The sequence below is a fragment of the Caretta caretta genome, chromosome 10 (genome assembly GCF_965140235.1).
Source record: "Caretta caretta isolate rCarCar2 chromosome 10, rCarCar1.hap1, whole genome shotgun sequence".
Taxonomy (NCBI): Eukaryota; Metazoa; Chordata; order Testudines; family Cheloniidae; genus Caretta; species Caretta caretta.
The window spans coordinates 65,383,683-65,400,373 of record NC_134215.1 but is presented as its reverse complement, the minus strand read 5'-3'; the positions used below and the strand labels follow the sequence as shown (position 1 = coordinate 65,400,373).

The following is a 16,691-nucleotide window of genomic DNA, read 5'->3' as shown; positions in this document are numbered from 1 at the left end:
CTCTCCTGCTGCTGCCCTCTGGCCTGGGCTTTCCTTGCTTTTGCCCCTGCTTTCGGCTTCCCCCCAGACCGGGCCAGACGCTCTCCCTGCTTTCTTTTCTTTGTGTTTTTATTTTTTCCCTTTCTCCGCTGTTGCTAGAGTGCTGGCTGGCTGCCGGCCGGCTGTTAACTCCCCTCCCGCCCGCCCGCCCGCCCGCCCGCCCTAGGACGCTGCTGCCGCTCCAGCTGAACCCCCCCCCCCGAGAGAGGGGGGTCCTGCCAGCCCGCTTCGCCGGAGCGGGGGAGTGGAAGGACCCAGACCCAGCCGCTTGCTGTTTGTTTGCGGACCCATCTCTGGCTGAGAGAATTTCTTATCATCCGCTCCGGCATCCCTGGAATGCAAAAGAGAAAGCCCGGAACAGACAGAGAAACAGCCGTCTACTGGAGGAACACTGCCCGGGCAATCTACAAATCGCCGTGGAGGGGGTCTAAGACTGAGTAACTTTCGAACTGTGCTCTCGTGTGGGGGGAGGCCTTGACTGTGTCGTGACTGTGTTTGTAGGGACACAGGGGGTGTGGCACGGAGCTGCCCCCCGATCCATCTGTGTCCTCCTAACCCCCACACTACTATCCTCATCACTGCCCCCTCCATTGTCATTGCTGGCTGTTTAACAGCTGCCTCGGGACTTAGCTGCTCGCCCTGATTCCACTGTGTGGGCCAGAAGCACCAGCCAACCAAAGAGGACTCTCTGGACAAGCGTACGGTGGTTCATGTGCCCCCCTCCCCCGAACTGCCCATCCCAGAGCCTGTTCCTTTTTACCTGACCCCAACTCCTGTTAACCACCTGCTACCACCCCGCTGGGGCATCAGCAATGGAGGGCACCAGGGTGACCTCTGCCGCTGCCATGCCCACCGCCTCTCCAGACTCTAGGGGAGCCCCCCCAGCCAGCGGGAAAGGCCAGGGCAAGAAGGAGGGGAAGGGCCCCGCTAAAACCACCAGGCCCTCCGTGGCAGGGGCCACCCCCACTGCTGTGGCCCCGCCACCGACCATGGCGTCCCTCCCTGCTGCCCCCTCCACCGGCTCTGCGGCTGTCCCTCCTTCACCCCCCAGGACGTATGCCCAGGCGGCGGCAGCCCCCCCCGCCTGCCACCTCATCATCTCTCCCACCCACCGCCTCCATCAACAGCAGCTGGGGCCCCTTCCCCACCATGACAAGGAAGCACGGTGTCCAATGCCTCCTGGTGCCCACCTCGCCCCACGTGGAGACCTACGTGCGGGCGCTGGCGAGAGTGGTGGGGCCCTCGGCCATTGTGGCGGCCTCCAAAATGTATGGGAAGGTCGTCTTCTTCTTAGCATCGGAGGCTGCCGCCCAGGAGGCGATGGAGAGGTGCCTGGCGGTAGGGGGGTGTTTGTCCCCCTAGAGCCACTAGAGGACCTGGGCGTCCGCCTGGTCCTGACTTCTGTCCCTCCTTTTATTCCCAGTGCTGCCCTGTTACCCGCCCTTTCCACCCTGGGGAAACCTGTTTTTGTCATCAGCCCTCTCCCATTGGGCTGAAAGGACCCCACCCTCCGTCACATCTTTTCCTTCCACCGGCAAGTGCAGCTTCTACTGCCGTCAGCGGTGCGTGACAAAGAGATGCTCTAGGGGTTCTTCCTAGTCCCCCACCAGGGGGCCCATTACCGGGTGTATTTCTCTACAGGGGAAGACCGGTGCTACCTCTGCCGGGCATCAGGGCATGTCCAGAGGGACTGCCACTTAGCCCGGCAAGGAGGGGCACCTGGGATCCCCGAGACCCGGTCCCGTCATTGCCGATGCCCCTGGCCGCCCGATACCTGAACCTGCCCCCCCTCTTCTTCGGACCACCACCTGTCCCGCTCAGGCCCAAGGGGCACCTCCCCTACAACACCCAGATGAGCGGGAGAGCCCCGCCCTCGCTGCTGACAATCTGGCGGGGCCTATGGAGGAGGGTGTGGTAGAGATATCACCAAGCATGGGAGAGAGCCTGCCCCAGGGAGAATCCTCCCTCCCTTATGCCGCCCCACCGTCCCCCCCCCCCCCACTCCAAGTCCCTGAGCCATCGCCTTTACCCCCTGCTACGACCCCTGCTAACCAGCCCCCAGATGGTGCCATGGAGGGCTGGGCCCTAGTCCAGGGGAAGCGAGGCAACCGAAAGGCTCGAGCTCCACCTCATCTACCCGAGGCGGAGGCCCCCCTGGAAGACCAGGAAGGGGGGCATCGCTGCCAAACCTTCCGCTTTGCCCACGAGTGCATCCCATCCACCGGTGTCAGCCGGGAAAGATGTGATAGCACCGGAAGGTAGTGTCTCCCCTCCCCAGGAGGCCCTCCCATCCAAGACCCACGAGGAAGCCCCTTCTGTCTTGACACTACCCGAAGCCCCCGTGAACTCTGAGGCAACCGTTGTGGCGGGTGCCAGCGGGGAGAACCCTGGGGTGACGGAAAGTGTCCTCTCCTCCATGTTCGAGGAGATCGAGGCCCTAGATCTGACCCTGGTCACCCAGGGGGAGGACGACCTTTTGCCAGCAAACCTCGATTTGGGCAACCTCACTCCACCCCCTTCTCCCTCCCCCTAACTGCTGCTTCTGCTCCCACCTCCGAGGAGCCCCTGGACTCCTCCATCAACCCGGCCGCTGATGGCACCCTGCTGATGACCACCGAGCCTGCTCAGGTTACAGCCTGCGCCACGCGGCTGGGACACGAGCCGCCAGAGCACCCCCCCGTTGGTGCGGAGCAATCAATTTTCTTCCCAGGCAGTGGCCCAACAGAAGATAATCCACCTCCTGATGCAGTGGCCGCTAAATCCACCATAGAGCCTGCGCCCAGTATCACTGAGAGCTCCCTCCGCACCCCCTTAACCCTCAAGCCTGATCAGGAGGCGCCACCATCCAGCTGCTTGCCTCCCGAAACCTAGAACCTCGCCTCTGCCCCTGCCCCTACCCTTATCCAGTCTACCTCCTGCAATGTTATCGCCGCCCCCGGGGCTGTCTCCTTCCCTTTTCCAACCAATGACCCCCAGGGAGTGGCCTTTGCGTTCTCCTGCCCCGACCCATTAGGGGCTGTTATTTTCCCTCCACCGCCCCCTATCGCCCCAGGGCTTGAGGCAGGCCTAGAAGCTCCAGCCCACCAGGCACCCCGTCGGGGGTCTGGACCCTGCTTGCCCGTTTTAGTGGGCCACAGGGCTGCACCAAGGGCCCCGCCGGGGAACAACTGGGAAACTGTAACCCCCCCCCACCATGAGCTGCGAGGAGAGCTGTGGAAGTTTTTAGAGGATGTCCGTGGCTCCCGCAACAAGGTACAGCTTGCTCTCCAGCAATAGGGGGATTTTTTTTCAAATCCTCTGGGCCATAAGGGCCCTCATGGGGGAAGGTAAAAGGACGGGGAAATGCCCCAGCCTACTGGCGGGTCCGCATCTTCCGTGACCAATTACTCACCTATAGGATGGGTCAGGGACTGTTGCGCGGCCCGCTGGGGGATGCGAGCGTCCCTGCCAGTGAGGATCCCCCCCAGCCCTCCCCATGACACCTCTCACCATCTCAACGTTGAAGACCCGGGGCTGTAGGATGGCTCTCCGCAGGTCCCAGGTGCTCTCTTTCCTTCGGGAGGGAGGGTACTCTGATTTTCCTGCAGGAGACCCATACGGATCCGACCGCCGAAGATAGTTGGCGGCTGGACTGGGGGGACAGGGTCTACTTTAGTCACTCCACGATTCGGCAGGCTGGAGTGGCGACCCTGTTCTCCCCCGACCTACGGCCCGAGGTGCTGGGGTTGCCGAGGCCATGCAGGGTCGCCTGCTGCATCTCTGGGTCCGTATAGAGGGGCTCGTGGTTAACCTCATTAACGTCTATGCCCCGATATCGGGCCCGGAGCGGCTGCAATTCTATCAGCAGGCGTCCGCCTTCCTCAGCGCCTTAGATGCTCACGAGTGCCTGGTCCAGGGAGGGGATTTTAATACCACCCTCGAGGAACGAGACCGCTCGGGGATCGAGTGGTGCCCAGCCGCCACGGACACCCTCCGGGAGATAGTTGAACATCACTCCCTAGTGGACATCTGGCGTGACCACCACCCGGATGACACTTCCACGTTCACCTTTGTGCGGGTGGAAGCCCATCGGTCGAGTCACTCCCGGTTGGACCGCATTTATTTATCACGCTTCCATCTCTCACGAGCCCACTCCTCCAACATTCGGCCGGCCCCATTTTCTGACCATCACCTAGCCACCGTGACAGCCTCCCTCTGTGCGGAGAGGCCGGGGCCGGCCTACTGGCATTTTAACAACAGCCTGTTGGAGGATGAGGGCTTCGTGACGTCCTTCCGGGAATTCTGGCTGGCCTGGCGAGGGCAGCGGCGTGCCTTTCCCTTGGTGCGGCGATGGTGGGACTTGGGGAAGGTGCGCGCCCGGCTTTTCTGCCGCGACTACACCTGGGGCACCAGCCGATGGAGAAATGTGGCGATAGAGCAGTTGGAACGGGAGGTCTTAGAGCTGGAGAGGCATCTGGCCGCCAGACCCGCTCCTCTGCGGAGCGTGCCGGGAGAAGCGGGAGGAGCTCCGGGCCCTCGAGGACCATCGGGCCCGGGGCGCCTTTGTTCGATCCCGCATCCGCCTCCTTCGGGAGTTGGATCGCGGCTCCCACTTCTTCTATGCCCTGGAGAAAACGCGGGGGGGCCAAGAAACACATCACCTGCCTCCTGGCAGAAGACAGCACCCCCCTCACGGAACCGGCGGAGATGTGTGGGAGGGCCCGAGCCTTCTACACAAGTCTTTTCTCCCTGGATCCGACCGACGCTAGCGCTTGCAGAGTGCTTTGGAGGAGCTCCCTACGGTCAGCGCAAGCGACCGAGACCGGCTAGAGTTGCCTCTCACTCTGGCAGAGTTCTCGGAAGCCCTCCGTCGTATGCCCACTAATAAGTCTCCAGGCATGGACGGGCTGACCGTGGAGTTCTACCGCGTGTTTTGGGACGTCCTCGGCCCAGACCTAGTCACCGTCTGGGCCGAGTCTCTGCAGAGCGGGGTCCTCCCTCTTTTGTGCAGGCGAGCTGTGCTCGCCTTGTTGCCGAAGAAGGGGGACCTCCGCGATTTACGAAATTGGTGTCCCGTCTCGCTCCTCAGCACGGACTACAAAATCGTAGGGAAAGCAATCTCGCTGCGGCTAGGGTCTGTGCTGGCAGACGTGATCCACCCAGACCAGACCTACACTGTCCCGTATCTTTGATAACCTATTTATGGTTTGGGACCTTTTGGAACTCGGGCATAGAGACTGTCTGTCGTTTGCCCTCCTGTCCCTAGATCAGGAGAAGGCGTTCGATAGGGTGGACCATGGGTACCTCCTGAGCACTCTACAGGCGTTTGGCTTTGGACCCCAGCTTGTGGGTTTTCTCCGGGTGCTGTATGCCTGCGCAGAGTGTCTGGTTAAGCTCAACTGGACCCTGACCGAACCGGTCAGCTTTGGATGGGGAGTACGGCAGGGGTCCCCCTCTCGGGCCAGCTGTACACTCTGGCAATCGAGCCCTTCCTCTGTCTCCTCTGCAGGAGGTTGACAGGGTTGGTGCTGCGGGAGCCGGAGCTGCAGCTGGTCCTGTTGGCGTATGCTGATGATGTGCTCCTCGTGATCCAGGACCCTGGCGACTTGGCACAGGTGGAGGCTTGCTAGGCCATCTATTTGGCAGCCTCCTCCGCCCATGTCAACTGGGTCAAGAGCTCTGGCTTGGCGGTAGGAGACTGGCAGCAGGCGAGCTCCTCCCATCAGACCATCCAGTGGAGCGCGGGTCTGCTACTCTACCTCGGCGTTTACCTTTCTGCCACGCATCCCTCACTGCCGGAAAACTGGGAAAATATAGAGGGCGGGGTGATAGAGCTGCTCCGGAAATGGATGAGACTACTCTCATGTCTCTCCCTCAGAGGGAGAGCGCTGGTGCTTAATCAACTAGTCCTGTCCATGCTCTGGTACCGGCTCAACACCCTGGTCCCGGCCCCGGGTTTCCTGACCAATCTCCGGACATCGATTCTGGGGTTCTTTTGGTCAGGAATGCACTGGGCCCCTGTAGGGGTTCTTCATCTATCCCTGAAGGAAGGATGACAGGGCCTGAAGTGTCTACACACTCAGGTCCGTGTCTTCCGCCTCCAGGCCCTACAGAGGCTCCTCTATGGTGCAGGCAGTTCGGCATGGAGCACACTGGCACATGCCATCCTGCACTGCATCTGAGGGCTCCGATATGACCGGCAGCTCTTTTATCTCCGTCCGGGAGGTCTTCCGCGAGACCTCTCGGGGCTGCCGGTCTTCTACCAGGACCTCCTCCGGACTTGGAAACTATTTTTAACGACCAGGTCCGTGGCGGCCACCGAGGGGGTAGATCTCCTCGCGGAGCCCCAGCTACACAACTCCCAGCTCCATGTGCAGGTGGCGGAGTCCCGCTCGGTGCGCCAGAGCTTGATCCTGGCAGAAGTCACGAGAATCGGAGACTTCCTGGACTACGACCGGGGAGACTGGCTGGATCCCTTGACGCTTGCCCGGTGCATAGGGCTCTCCAGACTTCACCTCCTGAAGTACGCGCCGGGAGGTGCGAAGGCCACTTTGCCGCCTGCTGCTCGAGCTTACCTCGACCAGGTCCTGCTCGAGGGCATGCCCCGCCCACCCTCTACCCCAGGCCCGGCAGACCTTTTAATTGGACCCCTGCCCCACAGACCCAATCGACCTCCTCACCTCTTCACTGCGAGCCAGCTGCATGAACTGCAGCCGGTACATTTCCAAACCGCGCCAAGGAAACATCTATACAAGCTTGTTCTCCACACCCTTCACACCCTCACCCTAGTTCCTGCCCCGACACAAAGTGGCGAGACCTTCTGCCACCTTTGGAGGGTGAGCAGCCCCGGTGGGCCAGCCTATATTCCACATTGGTTCCGAGGCCCGTCAGGGACATCAGTTGGCGGCTCCTTCATGGAGCTGTGAGCACGGGCACGTACTTGGCATGGTTCACCCCCGTCCCAGATACTTGTCCCTTTTGTGGTGTGAGGGAAACCCTGGCGCACGTATATGTGGAGTGCGCCAGGCTGCAGCCCATTCCAGCTCCTCACAAATCTCCTATTATGTTTTTGGTTGCATTTTTCCCCTCACCTTTTTATTTATGCACTCCCCATCCGTGGCCTTACAGTCGCGGGATCTCCTAGTTAACCTCCTCCTGGCCCTGGCTAAAAGGCCATCTATAAAACCAGAGAGAGGAGGTTGGCCAATGGAGTTTCCTGTGACTGTGGGGCCGTTTTCCAATCCTCGGTCCGTTCACGTATCCGGGCGGAGTTCCTGTGGGCGGCGTCCACCGACTCCCTTGATGCTTTTGAGGAGCGGTGGGCGCTGTCTGAGGTTCTCTGCTCAGTGTCCCCGTCTGGGTCCCTTTGTCTGACCCTTTGATTGGGGGAGAGAGTAAGGGGCCCCAGCCATTGCTGCTGCGGACACCACCACCTAAGAGGGGTCCTTTCACATGTGGGTGCACATCCCGTCCCCCCCCAGATTTTCCACCCCACAGCCTGCCCCTCTTGTTGGGTGCTTTCAGAGGATGGAATTGTTGGTGACACTCAGGTGTGGCGCCAGATAACTCGAGGGGGTGGAAGACCAGGAGAGTCGATGAAGCCCCCTTGCTCTGGGCCACCAGGTAACTCGGAAGCCCCCAGCTCTGGGCCCAGGCAAACTTGAACACTTCCCTCCCCTGAAGCTAATGAGAAAACAATTGTGATTGGTTGATGTGTTACATTGCATATGCTGCTGTTTTTACTTTGTAAATGTGTTAGGCAAATAAAAACATCTTTTGCTTCAAAAAAAAAAAAACAAAAACCAAAAACCAATTACTCTCCTGTAGCAGTCTGGCCCGACCCTGTCAAGTGGCCAAAGTGGCAAAGGTATAAAACTTACAGATGCGCAATACAAATCTTATATCTGAGCTAGTAATAGAGTTGTTTTAAAGAGCTAAGACTATTACAGAGCCATCAAAGGCCAAATCCTGCAGTCCCCACACAGGGGTTAGACTTCCACTGAAGGCAATGGCAGTTTTACCAGGGTGAGGAGTAAGGGCTGCAGCATCTTCTCTGTTATCTGGCTCAGAAGGATGCAAAGGAGCAGCAATTAGGACACTGAGGGTTTACACTACAATTAAAAACCTACAACTGGCCCATGTCAGCTGACTGACTCATAGGGCTTGGGCTAAGGGGCGGTGTAGACGATCAGGCTTAGACTGTAGCCTGAGCTCTGTGACCTTCCCAGCTTGCAGTGTCCTACAGCCCAGGCTCCAGCCCAAGCCTAAACATCTACACTGCAATTAAACAGCCCCTGGGACTGAGCCCCACGAGCCTGAGTGGGTCCTGCAGCCTCATTATGGGCTCTGCACACCTAGCCTACAAGTTTCTGCAAAGGACTTGCCCTTAAATGACTTCTTCAGAGCCCTATTCAAATGGGTCCAAAACATTCATTGCCTACCAACTGCACTTGGAGGAAACAATGCACCAAGGACTGCAACAACAAAATGTAGAAATGTTAAGACTAAACTGCCATTAATGAAACCTTGTCTGAAATCCACATAAAAATTATTTTAAAAAACAAACACCAATAGTCCACCGACTATTAGTCTCAAACAAATGTGGGTTAGATAAATATAGCAAAGAACTGTACCACGGTTGGGGTTGGGTTTTTGTCCGGTAAGGTCATTTTTGGATTTTAAGTGTATGAAAATCGTGCAAACCCAACCATGGTGCTGATGCAGATTTTTTTAAAAAATAAATAATTAAACATTGTGGCTTCCAGTAAATTGTATTATTTGTTATTACCTGACTTTCAGCAGATTCCTTTCTTTGGGGTTTCCTGCACAATTTGAACTTTACCTAAAGATCCACCTCTACTAGGCTATACATTTTGTCAGGTCTCGTTCGTATCTGCTTAAGATACATTTCACTGTATATTAGTGAACTAAACATGACTCATCTCTGAAGATGTAGTAGGGTTGCAAGAAATCTATCATAGGGGAAGAACTTACCATCCAAAATCATAACGGGAAAGAGTCTACCACTTTTACAAATGTGGAATATACCTTTCTCTGTAAGGTGTCCCATTGATTTCAATAAAAAGAAAAGGAGTGCTTGTGGCACCTTAGAGACTAACCAATTTATTTGAGCATAAGCTTTCGTGAGCTACAACTCCTCAAGAAAGCTTATGCTCAAATAAATTGGTTAGTCTCTAAGTACTCCTTTTCTTTTTGTGAATACAGACTAAGACGGCTGCTACTCTGAAACCATTGATTTCAATGGAATTATTAGCAGAGAAAGATACTACTGAATGTGTGTTACCAAATCTGGCCTTTAATTTATACAAGAAAATGTTGCCATGTGGTATTATATTTCATTTGGGGCAGATTATAATTCCCCATCCTCTCACAGACAACAGTGAGCAGTTACACACACAAGGCATCCCAGTCACTCTAATGGGCCTACTCCTGTGAGTAACTACTAGGGTTGTCCATTAACCACAGTTAATTCATGCGATTAACTCAAAAAAAAAAAAAAAGAATGACACTTAAGTGCACTGTTAAACAATAGAATACCAATTGACGTTAAATATTTTGGATGTTTTTATACATTTTCAAATATATTATTACAACACAGAATACAAAGTGTACAGTGCTTACTTTATATTCTTATTACAAATATTTGCACTGTAAAAAAGATCAAAATAAATAGTATTTCAATTCACCTCATACAAGTACTGTAGTGCAATCTTCATTGTGAAAGTTTAACTTACAAATGTAGATTTTTTTTTTTTTTGGTACATAACTGCACTCAAAAACAAAACAAAGTCCACTCAGTCCTATTTCTTGTTCAGCCAGTTGCTAAGACAAACAAGTTTGTTTACATTTACAGGAGATATGCTGACTGCTTCTGTGCTTGTCACCTGCAAGTGAGAACAGGCGTTCACATGGCACTTTTGTAGCTGGCACTGCAAGGTATTTACGTGCCAGATATGCTAAACATTCATATGTCCCTTCATGCTTCGGCCACCATTCCAGAGGACATGCTTCCATGCTGATGATGCTCGTTAAAAAAATAATGCGTTAATTTAAATTTATGACTGAACTCCTTGGGGGAGAATTGTATGTCTCCTGTTCTGTTTTACCATTCTGCCATATATTTCATGTTACAGCAGTCTCGGATGATGACCCAGCACGTTCGTTTTAAGAACGCTTTCACAGCAGATTTGACAAAACTCAAAGAAGGTACCAATGTGAGATTTCTAAGGATAAATTCGACCCAAGGTTTAAGAATCAGAAGTGCCTTCCAAAAATCTGAGAGGGATGAGGTGTGGAGCATGCTTTCAGAAGTCTTAAAAGAGCAACACTCCAATGCAGAAACTACAGAACCCGAACACCAAAAAAGAAAAATCAACCTTCTGCTGGTGGCATCTGACTCAGATGATGAAAATGAACATGCGTTGGTCAACTCTGCTTTGGATCATTACCGAGCAGAACCCATCATCCGCATGGAAGCATGTCCTCTAGAATGGTGGTTGAAGCATGAATGGACATATGAATCTTTAGTGCATCTGGCACGTAAATATCTTGTGAGGCCAGCTACAAAAGTGCCATGCAAATGCCTGTTCTCACTTTCAGGTGACACTGTAAATAAGACGTGGGCAGCATTATCTCCTGCAAATTGTAATCCAGCTTGTTTGTCTGAGCAATTGACTGAAGTAGGCCTGAGTGGACTTGTAGGTTCTAAAGTTTTATATTTTATTTTTGAATGCAGTTACTTTTTGTACATAATTCTACATTTGTAAGTTCAACTTTCATGATAAAGAGATTGCGCTACAGCACTTGTATTAGGTGAATTGAAAAATACTATTTCTTTTGTTTTTTTACCAATGCACGTATTAGTAATGAAAATAAATGTAAAGTGAGCACTGTACACTTTGTATTCTGTGTTGTAACTGAAATCAATATATTTGAAAATGTAGAAAACATCCAAAAATATTTAAATAAATGGTATTCTATTACTGTTTAAAAGTGCAATTAATCCTGATTACTTTTTTTAATCGCTTGACAGCCCATAGTAACTACTCACAATCTGGTCCTCTGAAAACAGAGCAATTGCATTTTAAAGATTATGGCACCTACTGGTTTAATGATTTTTTTTTACCACAGAAATGCCTGCCCTCTAAAAGTGCTTTTTGTTGCTAAAGTAGACCAACCACTCCATTATTACTCTATCTTACTCTTCCTTAGAAGTTACGGGTGCACTCTGCTACCCCACTCTGCTGGCGCATGCTCCTTGTGACAAAACTCAGGCTAGAGCCTGATAAAGAGAGCATATGTGGCAGTATGTTTAAAAGTCCACTTCCAAATATGCCTTTCTGTGCCGGAAAAAAAAAAAAAGTTACAATGAGTTCCTGCACTGAGCTCACCACTCTTTTGGACTACTTCGCAGTGTGAGGGAAAGACTATACAACCCCACTCATTCAAATTGCATTGTGGTTTGAGGCTTATTTTTTCAGTAGCAATATTTTTCCTGAATTTAACGTTAGTTTTCTGAGTGGGGGTTAACTAGCCAAACCCACAGACTAAACGGATGGTTTTAGCTCCCATGGTGATTCTGTTCCCAGGTTTAAATGTCAAAATTAGATTACTGTTTTATATGTAAAAAGGAAAAACTGGTTTAAGACTATCCCTTTTAAAAGAGAAAAACATTTTATGGCAAAAAAGACATTTTATAGAAGACTATTCTGCTGTGGTGGGATTTATAAATACACAACCTTTCTACCACCACTGCAGCCTAAATACTTTATGAAGCAATCAAATCCAAGCTGAAACTATAGTGAACTGCATTTTAGAAAGTGAATAATTAATAATAATCACTATTTGTTCTAGAGAGGGTACCAAGGTACAAAGTGTAGATCAGATCCAACCTTCTCCTAACTTCGGGGGTTTCAGCCCCAGGATTTTGATTTTGCCCAAACAGCTGTGAAGGGTGAGGAGAGTCAAAGGTGGCTGGAAGCAATTGCTATACCCCTCTAATCCTAAAGGAAGTGGGGTGATGTGGTGCAGACACCCAGAGATTCTCCAATGGGGGAGGAATCCTCAGTTACCTGGTCAAGATGGTTTTTCAGGGTCTTTGTGGTGCCAAATAAAGAGAGCAAAGAGACTGGAGCAGAAGCCAGGATCTGGCTCAACAGCTACCTACAAAGTTTGCATATGGAGCTTAGCTGTATTATGATCCCTGGTTTTGGTTTGGTCCCACCTCGCATTTGCCCATTAGTTAAGGAAAGTGTGCTACAGGTCTCAAAAAATTCAGCTTCTAACAGGTTTATGTATATCATTGCAAATTCAACTGCAACTATTCTATTTAACAAGACCGTTTAACAGTGCAGAGAGGGGTCATGCAATTGGTTAAGAAGCCTCGCTAAAAAGACAAGGAGAGGTCAAATTGGAAAGAATGGGAATTTTTAATATGAATAGAAGGGAAAGAAAGAGTGAAATGTGTATGATAATAGACAGTACTGTAAAGTGAGAAGTGTGTTTGCATTATTCCTTTCTGATTGGCTAAAAGCAAATAGCCCAGCTGGAATCTGCAGTGTCCCTCTTCTGTACTGTTATCTCTGGCTTCATCCAGTGTGATGAAGATGTGGGGGGTGAAGCTTTGAGTCACAAATCCAACGTTTCATTTCTCCTCTCCTAACCCATAAGCAACTGGGGCGAGGAGTTCTGAGACTAATTAATATCTGTAAAACACTTTCAGGTTCTTACACAGGATGCAATATAAGCACAGATCATTACTAATGAACAGCACTAGTCTTTGAGAGACGGCAGAAGTAGAAACTGCCACAAATCTACGTTCAGCTATAAAGGAAAAACCAGAATCCAGCAAATAATTTAACTAAATTCTCGCCAACATTTTTGCTTTCGTTTGCTGTGTTTTTCATAGTATCATAATGACAAAGCCTGGGTTGTTTATCAGTATTTTCTTCTCTCATAGCAAGAAACCAGGCTCTGTCATTAGGATACAGTGTAAAATACAGCAAACAAAAGCAAAAATATTTTTTCTGAAGAGGCTGTAGCTTTCCAAAACCAACATAAAGTGTAATTTGTTTGGTGTATAACAAACAGTTGATTTGATTTCTTCACTCTGTGTCTGTCTTATTTCTCTTTGTATCTAATTTTACAGGAATCTGTTTAGTTTTATCTTGTACAAATGCAAGCAGACTTCTGCACAACCCATTTTAATTGGCTTTATCAAACAAGATCATGGTCACGCAAATTTTAAGAGATTTTGTTCAGCGAACATCTGCAAACACTAGACAGAGCTATAGTATAACATTTCAGTGGACTTTCTTCTTTTGCTTTTATGTCAAAAATTTTCATCCAGACGGTTTTGTTTTTTAAGTCAAAATAACAATCTGTATAAACAATTCAACTCTACTGAGCCTTAAAAGTTAGCTTTTAAAACCAGAGATATGCACTACAATCATATCTGAGAGTGACTGTTCTTATACTGTTTCATATGGGGGGGGGAGATCGGGGGAGGGGATAGTATAGGAAACTGAGAACCCCAATGGCTTCCCATGAAAATGGAAGTGTGTGGGGTAGGAAAGGGAAGGAAGAATGAATATCTAAGAGCACATAGTTCATGTAATATATGAGTTATAGATATACACACTTCAATATATTTTACATATAATGCACACAGGTATTGTATAACCTGCTATCGAGAAGTAGGGCCAGATCCTGGTCTCCGATTCCATACTGGCATCTCTCCAGCATTGCAAAGGGGTAGACAGCTGTCCTAACGAGGTAGCTTAGCATTCTCCTTAAGTCAGGAGAATCCTGGGATGGCATAAAACTGGCAAAGCTAGCTCTGCCCCATCTGCTCCCACCTCTGTGTATGTGGGGTGTTCCAGGGCCAGCCAGGGTAATAAGTCTGAGGGGGCACTGTGGCCCCCCGCATGGGAGAACGATGCTGGGGACAAGTGGAGAAAAGGAAGAAGTGTGTGAGCTGGTGGCAGGAAGAGAAGGGTTGAAATAGTCACAGGAGAGTGTTTCAGGCAGGTTTGGCTCTTGGCCCCCCAGGATTGTGTGCGTTCGGTGACAGGCACATTACATTCTGTGCCTTTTTCCTCACATATTCTAAGAAGGCATCACCTACAATTTACCAGAACGTACCCAAAGCTCCCTAGCCACAGCGGGACAACTCTGACCCCTAGAGACATCAAGCAGGTGACACAGACATATTTCTACCCAGCTTTATGCATTTGAGACTTCCCATGCTAGAACAGTTCTGGGTCCCCTGGTGTCACTGCAGAGGAGCAAAGACGTGGCATCAAAGATGTGTCATCATTGCGCTCTCTTGTGTTTGCAATGGCCCCAGATACAGCTTACTGAAAAAAGAATATCCAGGAGAACAGGTTTTGGGAAGGATTGGCAATGACGCAATTAAGCTCTGGAGGAGGCAGCGGGACTGCGGCCACACTATGGAAATGACGTAGCTTAGTCAGAAGTATGGGTTTCTTTAAACGTATAACCCAAGATTCTACTCAGTCGCACTGGTGTAAAGAACTCAGAAACCTGGCTCCTAGAGCTCAGAAAGCCACCACAGATAGACTGGGATCATTTTTTCTAGCTTTTGTTCTTAAACCAGCTTTTAGTAATTCCATATTTACATTCAAGAAAATTGTTTGATTTCAACATACATAGAGTCCACATTACAGAAATGGTCTCTTTGGGTCTGCACCCATAACTATATGGTCTAATAACAAGTAGAAATACACGGGAGAGAGGGTAAGCAAATATATTGCATTACATTGATTTCTTCCATCAATAGTTACTTAAAGCAGGGGGCAAAAAACAAATGCCCTCTTTCAAAGAAGAGGATTTAGACCACATGCTACCCAAGGCAAGTTTCCTTAAGCATGTACAAGTTTTCATGGGTTTTGATTATATTTTGTTTCACTTTGAAATCAGAAATGTTGGCCCCATCTATATAAGGGCTTGTATCCCTGCTGGGGTAATCTGCTCTATGGGGTGTGATTTCTAAACCGCACGAATGGGTTGCGCATTACCTGGTCGGTGTAGATCCTGCCGGTGCGCCTTAATGTTGTGCTATTTGAAACAGAACTCCGCTAAAGTGCACTAGGGAACCTTAAGAGTATGTCTATGCTGCAGCTAAGAACGAGCCTCCCAGGCCCAGGAGATGGACTCAGGCAAGCAGGGTTCAAGCTAGCATGCTAAAAATAGCAGTATTGACGTTGCAGCTCTTAAGCCCACCTGACCTCCTACCCTTGAGCCGAAGCTTCAGGCTGAGTTGCCATGGCCACACTGCTATTTTTTGTGTATGCGGACAAATTAATTTGCAACACACTAGTGTACTTTAGAAATCATCCCCCCCATAGAGCATATTACCCCACCATGTAGAGAAGCTCTTAATCTTTAATGTGAATTAGGGAATGGTGTTTAAAATTGGTTTCAACAAGACTCCAGTGAAGTGATTGCTAATATGGTTTGGTTTTGTTAGAGCTATGCATTTAAAAAGTTGTGTAATGTAGATACTTCCTAAGCCATGATTCTAAGATGGCTTGGTTCTGTCCACAACAGCCACTCAGAGTGTTTTACAAACTGGTTTTGCTGGAACTATGTTTAAATTCATTTCTCTATTTCAGTAAAAAGATGGGAACAAATGGGGCTTATATCATAATATCAGTTCTTTCACCCTAGAAAACCTCCCACAGGGTCCTGCTGAACTCTTTTAGCAAGATTTCCATGTCCTTTATTTATTAGCACATAGACATTTTACATAATACAAGCTTTTTAAAATGAAAAACACCATCTGATGTAGACTCACCATCTTGTGTGTTTTGACTGAGGATCTGAGTGCGGAGCTCCTCAAGGCTAATTCCCAGGCATGTACAAATTTCCTCTACGCTGTAAGGCTCCGGGTGAAATACCTCCTCAACAATGGTCAGCATTTCCTTCAGGCTAACTCCTAGCTTGGCCTGCACATCTTGGAGCTTCAGCATTTTTTTCCATTCTAGGCCTTTTGACTTCGAGAGAAGCTATAATGTGAAAAACAGACAATACTACACTGTAGTTTGAAATTGACAAGAAATATTTCATAAAGCAAACAGATCTTAAAACTGATTTTTTTCCTCCCCAGCAAAAGCCATCTATCCTTACACAGCAACTAGCTGTAGCCAGGTGGCTACCCCACTCCTAAAACAGAAGGGGTTAAAAGCAGCCCTGGAGAGGGCTGTGGCTGGCTGATTGGGGAAGCAGCCGCAGCTGGGCCACACCCCAGTCAGACCCCTGCTGGCCTGTATAAAAAGGCTGTGAGCCAGTGACCTAAGGAGTTTCTCTCCAGGCTAGGAGAGAGCAGGGCCTGGCTACCTGCGAGGCGAGGCGAGGCGAGGCGAGGCGAGGCAGGGAGGGAGGGAGGGAGGGAGGGAGTAGGCTGAGTGGGGGTGCTTGAAGCTGACATCTTCCCTAGGCTGTAGGGCCTGGTCCAAAGGCCCATAGAGCTACTGGAAGGCTGCAGATCTGAACCCCCTTGCTTATGATGAGTGGCCTTTACACTGCAGTCTGCCTCAGGGAGTGGGGGCTTGGTGATGACTGGCAATAGCCCAGACTGAGGCAAGGTGGGGATAGTGGGTTGGGGGTTCCCCAGGAAGGGGAGACCCAGA

General features: G+C 50.3%; 1 protein-coding gene across 3 annotated transcripts in view; it reads right to left on the bottom strand.

The window, feature by feature from the left end:
* Positions 1 to 16,691, bottom strand: part of GALK2 (galactokinase 2) — an 82,189-nt gene that overhangs the window by 11,818 nt on the left and 53,680 nt on the right. For all 3 annotated transcript variants that reach the window (XM_075133119.1, XM_075133118.1, XM_048865591.1), the window contains one exon: positions 15,857 to 16,067. In XM_075133119.1, coding sequence (XP_074989220.1) covers positions 15,857 to 16,067 — 211 coding nt within the window. The remainder of the gene's footprint in view (positions 1 to 15,856; positions 16,068 to 16,691) is intronic.